General features: G+C 38.7%; 1 protein-coding gene across 7 annotated transcripts in view; it reads right to left on the bottom strand.

The window, feature by feature from the left end:
- The window catches only part of Ankrd31 (ankyrin repeat domain 31), a 193,740-nt gene that overhangs the window by 135,337 nt on the left and 44,384 nt on the right, over positions 1-14,019 (bottom strand). For all 7 annotated transcript variants that reach the window (XM_063282676.1, XM_039103463.2, XM_063282675.1 and 4 more), the window contains 2 exons: positions 13,697-13,737; positions 4,266-4,342 (listed from right to left, as the gene is read on the bottom strand). In XM_063282676.1, the coding sequence (XP_063138746.1) occupies positions 4,266-4,342; positions 13,697-13,737 (118 nt within the window). The remainder of the gene's footprint in view (positions 1-4,265; positions 4,343-13,696; positions 13,738-14,019) is intronic.

Genomic DNA, 14,019 nt, shown 5'->3' with positions numbered 1-14,019 from the left:
GTAGTGCTCAATACATTTCTATTTTGTGGAATACTTTGGACAGTGTTGGTATGAGGTCTTCTATGAAGGTTTGCTAGAATTATGATCTAAATCCATCTGGTCCTGGGCTATTATTGGTTGGAAAACTTTTAATAACTGCTTCTATTTCTTGGTATTTGTCTAGAAAATTGTCCATTTCCTTCAGATTTTTCCAGTTTTGTTGAATATAGGCTTTTGTAGTAGGATCTGATGAATTTTTTAAATTTCCTCAGATCCTCTTGTTATATCTCCCTTTTCATTTCTGATTTTGTTAATTTGGATACACTCTCTGTGACCTCTGGTTAGTCTGGCTAAGGGTTTATCTGTCTTGTTGATTTTCTCAAACAACCAGCTCCTGGTTTTCTTCATTCTTTGTATAGTCCTTTTCATTTCTACTTGGTTTATTTCAGCCCTGAGTTTGATTATTGCCTGCCTTCTACTTCTCTTGGGTGTATTTGCTTCTTTTTGTTGTTCTAGAGCTTTTAGGTGTGCTGTCAAGTTGCTTCTGTATGCTCTTTCTCGTTCCTGTTTCTTTTTGGAGGCACTCAGAGCTATGAGTTTTCCTCTTAGCACTGCTTTCATTGTGTCCCATAACTTAGGTATGTTGTGCCTTCATTTTCATTAAATTCTAAAAAGTCTTTAATTTCTTTATTTCTTCCTTGACCACATTATCATTGAGTAGAGCGTTGTAGAACTCCCATGTACATGTGGGCGTTCTGTCGTTATTGATGTTATTGAAGACCAGCCTTAGTCTGTGGTGGTCTGATAGGATGTATGGGATTATTTCTACCTTCCTGTATCTGTTGAACCCTGTTTTGTGACCAATTATATGGTCAATTTTGGAGAAGGTACCATGAAGTGCTAAGAAGAAGGTATAATTTTTGCTTTAGGATGAAATGTTCTATAAATATCTGTTAAATCCACTTGGTTCATAACTTGTTAGTTTTTCTATGTCTGTTTAATTTCTGTTTCCATGACCTGTCCATTAATGAGAGTGGGGTGTTGAAATCTCCTGCTTTTATCATGTGAGGTACAATGTGTGCTTGTGAGCTTTAGTAAGGTTTCTTTTATGGATGTAGGTGCCCTTGCATTTGGTGCATAGATATTTAGGATTGAGAGTTTTAGTGGATTTTTCCTTTGATGAATATGAAGTGTCCTTCCTTACCTTTCTTGATCCCTTTTGGTTAAAAGTTGATTTTATTCGATATTAGAATGGCTAGTCCAGCTTGTTTCTTTGGACCATTTGCTTTTAAAGTTGTTTCCCAGCCTTTTACTCTGGGGTAGTGTCTGTCTTTGACTCTGAGGTCTGTTTCCTCTATGGAGCAAAATGCTGGGTCCTCTTTACGTATCCAGTCTGTTAGTCTATGTCTTTTTATTGGGGAATTGATTCCATTGATGTTGAGAGATATTAAGGAATAGTGATTGTTGCTTCCTGTTATTTTTGCTGTTAGAGGTGGAATTATGTTTGTGTGTCTCTCTTCTTTTGGCTTCATTGCAAAGAGATTAAATTCTTGCTTTTTCTAGGGTGTAGTTTCCCTCCTTGTTTTGGAGTTTTCCATTTATTATCCTTTGTAGGGCTGGATTTGTAGGAAGATATTGTGTAAATTTGGTTTTGTCATAGAATATCTTGGTTTCTCCATCTATGGTAATTGAGAGTTTTGCTGAATATAGGTTGTCTCCGATGTCAGCTTGTCTTGCTGTTTCTGACAGTGGCCTGATCCTCCTGTAGGCCTGAGTATCAGCATGCCTGTAGACCTCTTTTCCTGTTTTCTTTGAGCCATTTCTGGGAACAGAGTGCTCTGCTCTCAGGTTTGTAGGCACTCCTGGTGACTGTCTTTTAGCTCTTGGCACAGCAGGAATCAGAAGGGTACTGCCCCTGACTGCTCCTAGATTCCTGCACCCAGGGGCTACAGGTGGCACTAGGTGATTGATTCCCTCTTGGGTTGGGAATGTGGGCAGAGTGTAGTCTCCTCTGCTTTCTCACAAGTGTCTGCACTTCTGAGGGTCCAACTCTCTCCCCCATGGGAATTGGGTGCAGTTTGACCAGTTCAGTACAGTTCCAGGCACAGACCGGAACCATAGTTACCTGCTGCTGACTCTTCCTATACTCCTGTGTCCAGAGGCACTATCAGTTTCCTCTTGGGACAGGGATATGGCAAAGCTGGGCAGAAGTGGCACTCTGTCCTGCGGTCTCAGGATGGTCCACACTTCTGAATGTTCAGCTTTCTCCTCCCAAGTTTCATTTCTTATATGATTTTATATGTCCCACTGGTGCTATGTAATTGGTCTTTCCCTTTGTTGGCATAATTCTTACTTTCTTCAAGGGTACCTGACTTACTCCATTTTCTTTTTTTTCTACTTATAGTAACAAAAATATATTATACTTTATGAACATACTTATTAAATAAAGTGGGCTACAGTGTAGTTCAATGCCCGGTCAGCATACATGAGGCTCTGAATTCAATCCCTAAATATGAAAAGGTGAAAAAGAAAACAGTGCACGCATTAACGGGTCCCTACTTTCAAGTCACAGAAAGTTTAGTGTCTTATTTTAATCACTCTTGGATTCAGACAACCACTTATACATTTTATGATTTTAAGTATTATGCAGTCTAGAAAATATTCTTCCATGCACTAAAATCTACTGTTTTTACCCCTATATTTAAGTTGTCATAGCATAGCTAGTAGAAGCAAGAACAGATTATGCTTTTATTTTTTCAGCACTGTCCGCAGACATCTTGAAAAAGTCCTTGTTTTTCATCCTTCAGATATGACTTGTTATCTTCACACTTTAAGAAATATCCGTGATCTTGTATTTAGAATTCATACAACATTTATATAGCATCTAATAAATGTTTATTAGAAACATGAAAAATAACATATATTAAAAGCTAGGCAGTAGAAGTACATGTTTGGGTAGTTAATACCAAAAATAGTAATATAAAGTGTAAGTTTATGAATGTTTTTTATCATGTCCTTGTACCTATTTCTTTTAACCTGGGTATCATTTGTTGGGGGTTTGATGCAGGGTCCACTGCAGGACCCTGACAACAGTTTGGTTTTTTGATGGGTCAATAAACAGCCAGCGAACAATGCCTGGGCAGAGTGAGAGAGATGGGACTTTTAGGATTCCTGGGCAAGAAATGCAGGGGAGGAGAAGAAGGGTTTCTGCCCTGAGAGGGGTGTAGGACAGAATATGCCATGAAGAGGAAGGAGGGTGAGACAGCTTAAATGTAGGTGCAAAGGGAAATCAGCCCCATATTGGGGTAGAGCAGTAGGTAGCTGCCCAGAATGAAACAGAGCAGCAAAGATAAAACATAGATTTAGAAAGTGTTACCTCGAGAATACCAGAGGGGAGTATATGCTACCCAAGTAGAGGTTTGGAAGTACCCAACCAATGAGCTGGTCAAAAATATAAAGGGTGTGTGTGTGTGTGTGTGTGTGTGTGTGTGTGTGTGTGTGTGTGTGTTCATTCACGAATTCAGAGCTCTTGGGCAGATGCAGAGCTGTGCATGCACCTGCTGGAAGCACAGAACAGCTGAACAATTCACTACTACAATCATTGGCCACTATGCATATTTACTCTGCTGTCAAACACTAGGTAAAATATCACTAGTAAGATACCTCAATACTAAAGGGGAAAATGGCTAAATGAGTCTATGTGAGGTATAGATAAATTTCAATAAGGTCATGAAGAGACAGAGCAATTATCATTCTCCAATATAATTCCTCCAAATCAAAAGAGAAGAGTACACATTTATAACAGTAGATACAGGTTGCAATTACTCCGTTTCTCCAATAGGGAGTCTACACACAAAGGTCAGCAATGACTTGATTTCAAACTTAAACACTAGCCTAGCTATAAATCCATATTCAATCAGGTCTTCTACTCTTTTTTTCTTATTTATTCATTTATTTATCTTTACTTATTCCCTTTACACCCTGCTTACTGCCCCCTTCCCAGTTACTCCCTCCCACAATTCTTCCCTCCCTCCCCTTCTCCTCTGAAAGCATGGGCCCTACCTGGGTATCGACCCCACCCTGACCCTTCAAGTCTCTGCAAGGCTAGGCACATCATCTCTCACTGAGGCCAGACAAGGAAGTCCAGCTCAAAGAACATAACCACACACAGGCAACAGCTTTTGGAGTAGCCCCCCTCCTCCTATTCCAATTGTTAGGGGGCTCACTTGAAGGACATCTTCTAGTCTTAAAGATTCTCTTATGTGTTGATATTCATGAAAGCTTACCTCCAGTAGTTTGGTGACTCCATGAAACTTCGGGGTGAGGAACTGACACAGAGAATACTGGCAATTCTTTTCTAGTTCTAAAAAAATACATTAACTAATCAACAAAAGCAGACTTTTTAAATGCAAAGAAAACAATGTTGGCTATATCATTCTATTATCATTGCAATTATTATCAATTTCTTAAAGTGAATCCAAAAGTACTAAAAAGGCTGGATAACCTCAGGGATAGAAACAATCTTAACTACATTTAGGCTTGAGAGATGACTGTCTACCAAATAAGGGTGCTAAGCTTAGAGAAAATGGTTCTACCTTCAAATGAGGGCTTGGCATTAGAATTTTGATGACATAAGTAAATGTCATGTGAGAAATTTCTCAGCTACTATTTGCTACTTTTGTATTGCATAGCAAATATGAAGGAGGAGTAAAAAAATCAAAAGAAAAAAGATTAAAACTAAATAAAGGTCATGTCTAATCTGCAATTATAACCTGATACTTTGGGGTAATTAAAAACTGACAGAAAAATACAATCAGCCAGCTACTTTATTTCTTCATAGTAATTTATTGAATAAATACCAAGGGCATTTTCCTGTTTTAAAATAAAAAAATAACCTCTTGTTTCAGGTGTTTTAACAATAATTTTTAACGTATTAGGCATTGTTATTTAAATCCTATGGAAGAATACCAAATAGAGCATTTTCTCCTGTCCAAAAGTGCCCAATAGAAGTTAGGTTGAAAATGCTGATTAAGCACTTCAGACAGAATGATAATTTCTGTAAAGCTAACAGGAAAGAATGGTATACTTAAAGAAGAATAAAGTAACTGAAAACAAAATAAATACACAGGTTTTAATCAACATGAGAACTGCCTTCCTTAATTTTAAGAACTGAACTAAGAGTATTAAGACAAGATAAATGTCCAGTCTAGATGAGCAAATCAACAAATTATAAGTCGTACAATAAAATATCCCTCAAAGCACTTTAATTACGTAACATGGTAAATAATTTTGTGTACACTGTTTAAAACAAACCAAATAAACAGACACTATTTTATTTATAAAATTTAAAAAGAATTTATGCTAAAAGACAATGATATAAGAAAATAACTACAATAAATTGTTTGTTTAAAAATTAAAAACATCTGAACTAAACCAGTCCCATAGCTCCTTGTACCCAAGTCCCATGTGGGAGAGAGCTGGACCCTCAGAAGAGAGGACAATCCTGAGAACTCAGAGGAGACAACTACTTTCTGCTTACATTCCTGACCCAACTGCCTAGTGCCATCTTTGCCCTCTGGGTATAGTGACCTAGGAGCAGTCAGGAGCAGGACCTTCCAGTTTCTGCCTGTGTCAAGAGCTGACAGCCAGTCTCCAGGAGCACCTACACACCTGAGAGCAGAGCTAAGATCAACTCCTTTGTGCCAAGCAACCTACCTGGAGGATTCAGGTGACATAAACCCAGGAGCAGCTCTCTGCTCCCAGATCCACCTGAAAGAAAAAAGGTCTACAGGAGTCCTGACACTCAGGCCTACAGGAGGGTCAAGCCACTGTCAGAAACAGCAAGAGAAGCTGACACCAGAGACAACCTGATGGCGAGAAGCAAGCGCAGGAACCTAAGCAACAGAAACCAAGACTACTTGGCATCATCGGAGCCCAGTTCTCCCACCAAAGGAAATACTGGATAGCCAAACACACCGGAAATGAAAGACTTAGATTTAAAATCACATTTTATGATAATGATGGAGGACTTTAAGAAGAACATAAATAACTCCCTTAAAGAAATACATGAAAACACAAGTAAACAAGTAGAAGCCCTTAAAGAGGAAACACAAAAATCCCTTAAAGAATTACAGGAAACACAACCAAACAGGTGAAGGAATTGAACAAAACCATCCACGATTTAAAAATGGAAAAAGAAACAATAAAAAAAAAGCACAAAGGGAGACAACATTGGAGATAGAAAAGATCAGGAGTCATAGATGCAAGCATCACCAAACATAATACAAGACATAGAAGAGAGAATCTCAGGGGCAGATAATACCATAGAAAATATTGATACAACCATCAAAAATAATGTAAAACACAAAAGGTTCCAAACCAAAACATCCAGGAAATCCAGGACACAATGAGAAGATCAAACCTAAGGATAATAGATATAGAGGAGAGTGAAGATTCCCAACTTAAAGGGCCAGTAAATATCTTCAAGAAAATTGTAGAAGAAAATTTCCCTAACCTAAAGAAAGAGATGCCCATAAACATACAAGATGCCTACAGAACTCCAAATAGATAGGACCAGAAGTGAAATTCCTCCCATCACATAATAGTCAAAACATCAAACATATTAGACAAAAAAGGAATATTAAAAGCAGTAAGGGGAAAAGGACAAGTAACATATAAAGGCAGACCTAGCAGAATTATACCAGACTTCTCACCAGAGACTATGAAAGCCAGGAGATCCTGGACAGATGTCATACAGACCCTAAGAGAACACAAATGCCAGCCCAGGTTACTTTATCCAGCAAACTCTCAATTAACAGATGGAGAAACCAAGATATTTATGACAAAATCAAATTTACACAATATCTTCCTACAAATCCAGCGCCACAAAGGATAATAAATGGTAAAGCCCAACATAAGGAGGCAAGCTACACCCTAGAAAAAGCAAGAAACTAATCATCTTGGCAACAAAACAAAGAAAAAAAAAGCACACAAACATAATCTCACATCCAAATATGAATATAACAGGAAGCAATAATCACTATTCCTTAATATCTCTCAACATCAATGGCCTCAACTCCCCAATAAAAAGACATATAACAAACTGGATACGCAATGAGGACCCTGCATTCTGCTGCCTACAGGAAACACACCTCAGAGACAAAGAAAGACACTACCTCAGAGTAAAAGGCTGGAAAACAACTTTCCAAGCAAATGGTCTGACAAAGCAAGCTGCAGTAGCCATTAGAATATCAAATAAAATCGATTTTCAACCAAAAGTCATCAAAAAATATAAGGAAGAACACTTCATATTCATCAAAGGAAAAATCCACCAAGATGAACTCTCAATTCTAAATATCTATGCTCCAAATACAAGGCCAACTACATACATAAAAGAAACCTTACTAAAGTTCAAAGCACACATTGCACCTCACACAATAATAGTAGGAGATTTCAACACCCCACTCTCATCAATGGACAGATCACGGAAACAGAAATTAAACAGAGACATAGACAGACTAAGAGAAGTCATGAACCACATTAACAGATATTTATAGAACATTCTATCCTAAAACAAAAGGATCTACCTTCTTCTCACCACCTCATGGTACTTTCTCCAAAATTGACCATATAATTGGTCATAAAACAGGCCTCAACAGATACAGAAAGATAGAAATAATCCCATGCATCCTACCAGACCACCACGGGCTAAAGCTGGTCTTCAATAACAGTAAGGGAAGAACGCCCACATATACATGGAAGTTGAACAATGCTCTACTCAATGATAACCTGGCCAAGGAAGAAATAAAGAAAGAAATTAAAGACTTCTTAGAATTTAATGAAAATGAAGGTACAACATACCCAAACTTATGGGACACAATGAAAGCTGTGCTAAGAGGAAAACCCATAGCTCTGAGTGCCTGCAGAAAGAAACAGGAGACAGCATATATCAGCAGCTTGACAGCACACCTAAAAGCTCTAAAACAAAAAGAAGCAAATACACCCAAGAGGGGAGGAAGGCAGGAAATAATCAAACTCAGAGCTGAAATCAACCAAGTAGAAACAAAAAGGACTATACAAAGAATCAACAGAACCAAAAGTTCAATCAAGAAGATAGATATACCCTTAGCCAGACTAAGGAGAGGACACAGAGTGTATCCAAATTAACAAAATCAGAAATGAAAAGGGAGACATAACTACAGAACCAGAGGAAATTCAAAAAATCATCAGATCCTACTACAAAAGCCTATATATTCAACAAAACTTGAAAATCTGCAGGAAATGGACAATTTCCTAGACAGATACCAGGTACCGAAGTTAAATCAGGAACAGATAAACCATTTAAACAACCCCATAACTCCTAAAGAAATAGAAGCAGTCATTAAAGGTCTCCCAACCAAAAGGAGCCCAGGTCCAGATGGGTTCAGTGCAGAATTCTATCAGACCTTCATAGAAGACCTCATACCAATATTATCCAAACTATTCCACAAAATTGAAACAGATGGAGCTCTACCGAATTCCTTCTATGAAGCTACAATTACTCTTATATCTAAACCACACAAAGAGCCAACAAAGAAAGAGAACTCAGGCCAATTTCCCTTATGAATATCAACGCAAGAATACTCAATAAAATTCTGGCAAACCGAATCCAAGAGCACATCAAAACAATCATCCACCATGATCAAGTAGGCTTCATCCCAGGCATACAGGGATGGTTTAATATATGGAAAACCATCAACGTGATCCATTATATAAACAAACTGAAAGAACAAGACCACATGATCATTTCATTGGATGCTGAGAAAGCATTTGACAAAAATCAACACCCCTTCATGATAAAAGTCCTGGAAAGAACAGGAATTCAAGGTCCATACCTAAACATAGTAAAAGCCATATACAGCAAACCAGTAGCTAACATTAAACTAAATGGAGAGAAATGTGAAGCAATACCACTAAAATCAGGGACTAGACAAGGCTGTCCACTCTTTCCCTACTTATTCAATATAGTTCTTGAAGTTTTAGCCAGAGCAATCAGACAACAAAAGGAGATCAAAGGGATACAGATTGGAAAAGAAGAAGTCAAAATATCACTATTTGCAGATGATATGATAGTATATTTAAGTGATCCCAAAAGTTCCACCAGAGAACTACTAAACCTGATAAACACCTTGAGCAAAGTGGCTGGGTATAAAATTAACTCAAATAAATCAGTAGCCATCCTCTACACATAAGAGAAACAAGCCGGGGTTGGGGATTTAGCTGAGTGGTAGAGCACTTGCCTAGGAAGCGCAAGGCCCTGGGTTCGGTCCCCAGCTCTGAAAAAAAGAACCAAAGAGAGAGAGAGAGAGAGAGAGAGAGAGAGAGAGAGAGAGAGAGAGAGAGAGAGAGAGGGGGGGGGGGGAGAGAGGGAGAGAGGGAGAGAGGGAGAGAGGGAGAGAGGGAGAGAGAGAGAGAAACAAGCCAAGAAAGAAATTAGGGAAATGACACCCTTCATAATAGTTCCAAATAATATAAAATACCTCGATATGACTTTAACCAAGCAAGTGAAAGATCTGTATAATAAGAACTTCAAGCCTTTGAAGAAAGAAATTGAAGAAGATCTCAGAAGATGAAAAGATCTCCCATGCTCATGGATTGGCAGGATTAATATAGTGTAATGGCCATTTTACCAAAAGCGATCTACAGATTCAATGCAATCCCCATCAAAATACCAATCCAATTCTTCAGAGAGTTAGACAGAACAATTTCCAAATTTATATGGAATAACAAAAAACCCAGGATAGCTAAAACTATCCTCAACAATAAAAGGACTTCTGAGGGAATCACTATCCCTGAACTCAAGCAGTATTACAGAGCAATAGTGATAAAAACTGCATGGTATTGGTACAGAGACAGACAGATAGACAAGTGGAATAGAATTGAAGACCCAGAAATGAACCCACACACCTATGGGCACTTGATTTTTGACAAAGGAGCCAAAACCATCCAATGGAAAAAAGATAGCATTTTCAGCAAATAGTGCTGGTTCACCTGGAGGTCATCATGTAGAAGAATGCAGATTGATCCATGCTTATCACCCTGTACAAAGCTTAAGTCCAAGTGGATCAAGGACCTCCACATCAAACCAGATACACTCAAACTAATAGAAGAAAAGGTGGGGAAGCATCTCAAACACATGGGCACTGGAGAAAATTTCCTAAACAAAACACTAATGGCTTATGCTCTAAGATCAAGAATCGACAAATGGGATCTCATAAAACTGCAAAGCTTCTGTAAGGCAAAGGATACTGTGATTAGGACAAAACAGCAACCAACAGATTGGGAAAAGATCTTTACCAATCCTACAACAGATAGAGGGCTTATATCCAAAATATACAAAGAACTCAAGAAGTTAGACCGCAGGGAGACAAATAACCCTATTAAAAATGGGGTTCAGATCTAAACAAAGAATTCACAGCTGAGGAATGCTGAATGGCTGAGAAACACATAAAGAAATGTTCAACATCTTTAGTCATAACGGAAACGCAAATCAAAACAACCCTGAGACTTCAACCCACACCAGTGAGAATGGCTAAGATCAAAAACTCTGATGACAACAGATGCTGGCGAGGATGTGGAGAAAGAGGAACACTCCTCCATTGTTGGTGGGATTGCATACTGGTACAACCATTCTGGAAATCAGTCTGGAGGTTCCTCAGAAAATTGAACTACCTGAAGACCCAGCTATACCTCTCTTTTGGGCATATACCCAAAAGATGCCCCAACATATAACAAAGACACATGCTCCACTATGTTCATAGCAGCCTTATTTATAATAGCCAGAAGCTGGAAAGAACCCAGATGCCCTTCAACAGAGGAATGGATACAGAAAATGTGGTACATCTACACAATGGAATATTACTCAGCTATCAAAAACAATGACTTTATGAAATTCATAGGCAAATGGATGGAACTGGAAAACATCATCCTGAGTGAGGTAACCCAATCACAGAAAAACACACATGGTATGCACTCATTGATAAGTGGATATTAGCTCAAATGCTCAAATTACCCTAGATGCACAGAACACATGAAACTCAAGACAGATGACCAAAATGCGAATGCTTCACTCCTTCTTTAAAAGGGGAAGAAGAATACCCTTGGCAGGGAATAGAGAGGCAAAGATTAAAACAGAGACTGAAGGAACACCCATTCAGAGCCTGCCCCACATGTGGCCCATACATGTACAGCCATCCAATTAGACAAGATGGATGAAACAAAGAAGTGCAGGCCGACAGGAGCCGGATGTAGATCGCTCCTGAGAGACACAGCCAGAATACAGCAAATACAGAGGCGAATGCCAGCAGCAAACCACTGAACTAAGAACAGGACCCCCGTTGAAGGAATCAGAGAAAGAACTGGAAGAGCTTGAAGGGGCTCGAGACCCCATATGAACAACAATGCCAAGCAACCAGAGCTTCCAGGGACTAAGCCACTACCTAAAGACTATACATGGACTGACCCTGGACTCTGACCCCATAGGTAGCAATGAATATTCTAGTAAGAGCACCAGTGGAAGGGGAAGCCCTGGGTCCTGCTAAGACTGAACCCCCAGTGAACTAGACTGTTGGGGGGAGGGCGGCAATGGGGGGAGGATGGGGAGGGGAACACCCATAAAGAAGGGGAAGGGAGAGGCTAGGGGGATGTTGGCCCTGAAAGCAGGAAGGGGAATAACAATTGAAATGTAAATAAGAAATCCTCAATTAATAAAGATGGAAGAAAAAGAAGATCAAGGGAAAGGAGGACATAGTTTTCTGAAACTTCTGAATACAGTGGTTATTGGTTAATGCAGGGACATATCACTGTTCAAAATGCTGGCAATAAGCAACTGTGAAAGCTCAGCTATAGAGGGGACAGTTCTATCAACATCCCCACCAAGGCTCAGGGGATATTAAACACTGCCATCCTGTCCTTTAGATATAGCATACTATTGCACACATGAACCCACAGCATGGGTGGGTACCCATGTAAGACTTACACAAGATGAAGGCAATTTAAAATTCTAGAATGGTGGGAGGAGAGGCTACTGAGGTCTTAACCCTATTTGGGGTGCTATAGGCAGTTGATGGCTGCTGGGAGATAGTAACTTTTTGTTTAGGAGTGTGGCCACTGAAAGGTTGTTATGCCCTAGCTGATGACCCTAAACACATAAACATATGGGCAGCACTAACTGCACTCGGTGGGTTAAAAGTTTTCAAATTGTAAACAGAGAACATGGGCTGTCGAGATGACTCAGTGGTTAAGAGCACTGACTGCTCTTCCAGAGGTCCTGAGTTCAAGTCCCAGCAACCACATGGTGGCTCACAACCATCTGTAAAGGGATCTGACGCCCTCTTCTGGTGTGTCTGAAGACAGCTATATAGTGCACTCATATAAATAAAATAAATAATAAAAAAACAGAGGACATGAAGTTAGGGAATATGTAGTACTAAGGTGTGGGTATGATCAAGACACGCTGCATAAATTTTTTATGGAATAAATATAAAACATTGAGCTTTTTCATTGGCAACAATAATTATTACTTGTTTTTCTTGAAATGGCCAGCTTACTTTATTCATTTTAAAAATACTTATTTATAATTATGTGTATGCATTTGTGTATGAGAATGTACAGGAGTGCTGATCCCTACAAAGGGTAGAGAAAGAAGTCAGATCTCCTGGCCCTGTCTTTATAGGTGGTCTGGAACAACCCGACACAGGGGCTAGGAAGTGAGTGTGGCTTCGCTGCAAGAGTAGTGTGTATCCTTAACCACTAGACATACAACTGATTGTGAAGAACTAGTTCGTCAATCATTCTTTTGAATTTTTAAGTGGATTTTATGATGTTTGCAACTAAAGCAACTACATTTATGTTTCTCTTGTGACTATTTCACACTGCACAGAAGTGCTTTAATCCTACCACAAGTTTTGCCACATGGAACACTGAAAAGATATACACTTAAAAGTAGACACCTCATGAAAGCCAGCAACTTTTTTATTTCCAGACAACTTAAGTAAATTTAGCATCATGTGCTTTTTACAGTTAGCACACGGCACTAAGAAAACCAAGATGACTACTAGTATTGTTTGGTACTGCTCCCTTGGTTCCTGCTAAGGCCCTTCAGCATGTTATCACTGCTTAGCACTGTTGGTGCAAATATAAACCCCACAGAAAGGGGCAAATAATGGTAGTATTATTAAGAAAATAGTTTTCCCAGGTCACTTAAAAGAACCTCAGGAACTACCAGGGAGCCTACAAGCCGTATTTGAGAACCACTGTTTTTAAAGAACTGAGAGAATATAAAGTCCCATTACTGCAGTGACTACAAAACCTTCATGCTATGCTATAAACTCACTGTTTAAATAAGAGTAGCAGACACAATCAAGTTAGTTTAATCTAATTCAAGTTTTCATTAAACTTGAAATTAAATTTATCTTGAAAATACTTATAAAACTACCTATATTTACCCTACTAATATTCCAGAACATATAACTTTAAAAGTCTCATAAAAACAAAGACTCGGGGTTGGGGATTTAGCTCAGTGGTAGAGCGCTTGCCTAGCAAGCGCAAGGCCCTGGGTTCGGTCCCCAGCTCCGAAAAAAGAAAAAAGAAAAAAAAAAAAAACAAAGACTCAGTTATGAAAAAAATAACAAAATAGATACCCTATAATGTAATAAAGCCACAAGTCATCATACTTAACTGTAACAGAACTTGATTTTGTGTTGTTTCATCCTGAGGATCCTAGGGGGAAAAAAGAGTAGGGTTATTTTGCTTGTTTTTCTGAAACTAAGAAATTATAATCTAATGAAACAAACAAAAATCCAGAGATTTCTTACCTTAGTGTTTCTTAGCTTTTTAATTTTTAATTTTTCAAGATTATAATATAGTTATATCATATCCTCCTTACTTTCCTCCCTTTAAACCTTCCCTTACATCCTTTGGCTCTTTTAAATTGATGGTCTCTTCTCTTTTTCATTAATTGTTGTTATGTATGTGTAAGCGTGTACATGCATGCGTGTGAGT

This window comes from Rattus norvegicus, chromosome 2 (genome assembly GCF_036323735.1).
Source record: "Rattus norvegicus strain BN/NHsdMcwi chromosome 2, GRCr8, whole genome shotgun sequence".
NCBI lineage: Eukaryota > Metazoa > Chordata > Mammalia > Rodentia > Muridae > Rattus > Rattus norvegicus.
The sequence above is the reverse complement of the archived record's forward strand: the minus strand, read 5'-3'. Positions and strand labels throughout refer to the sequence as shown.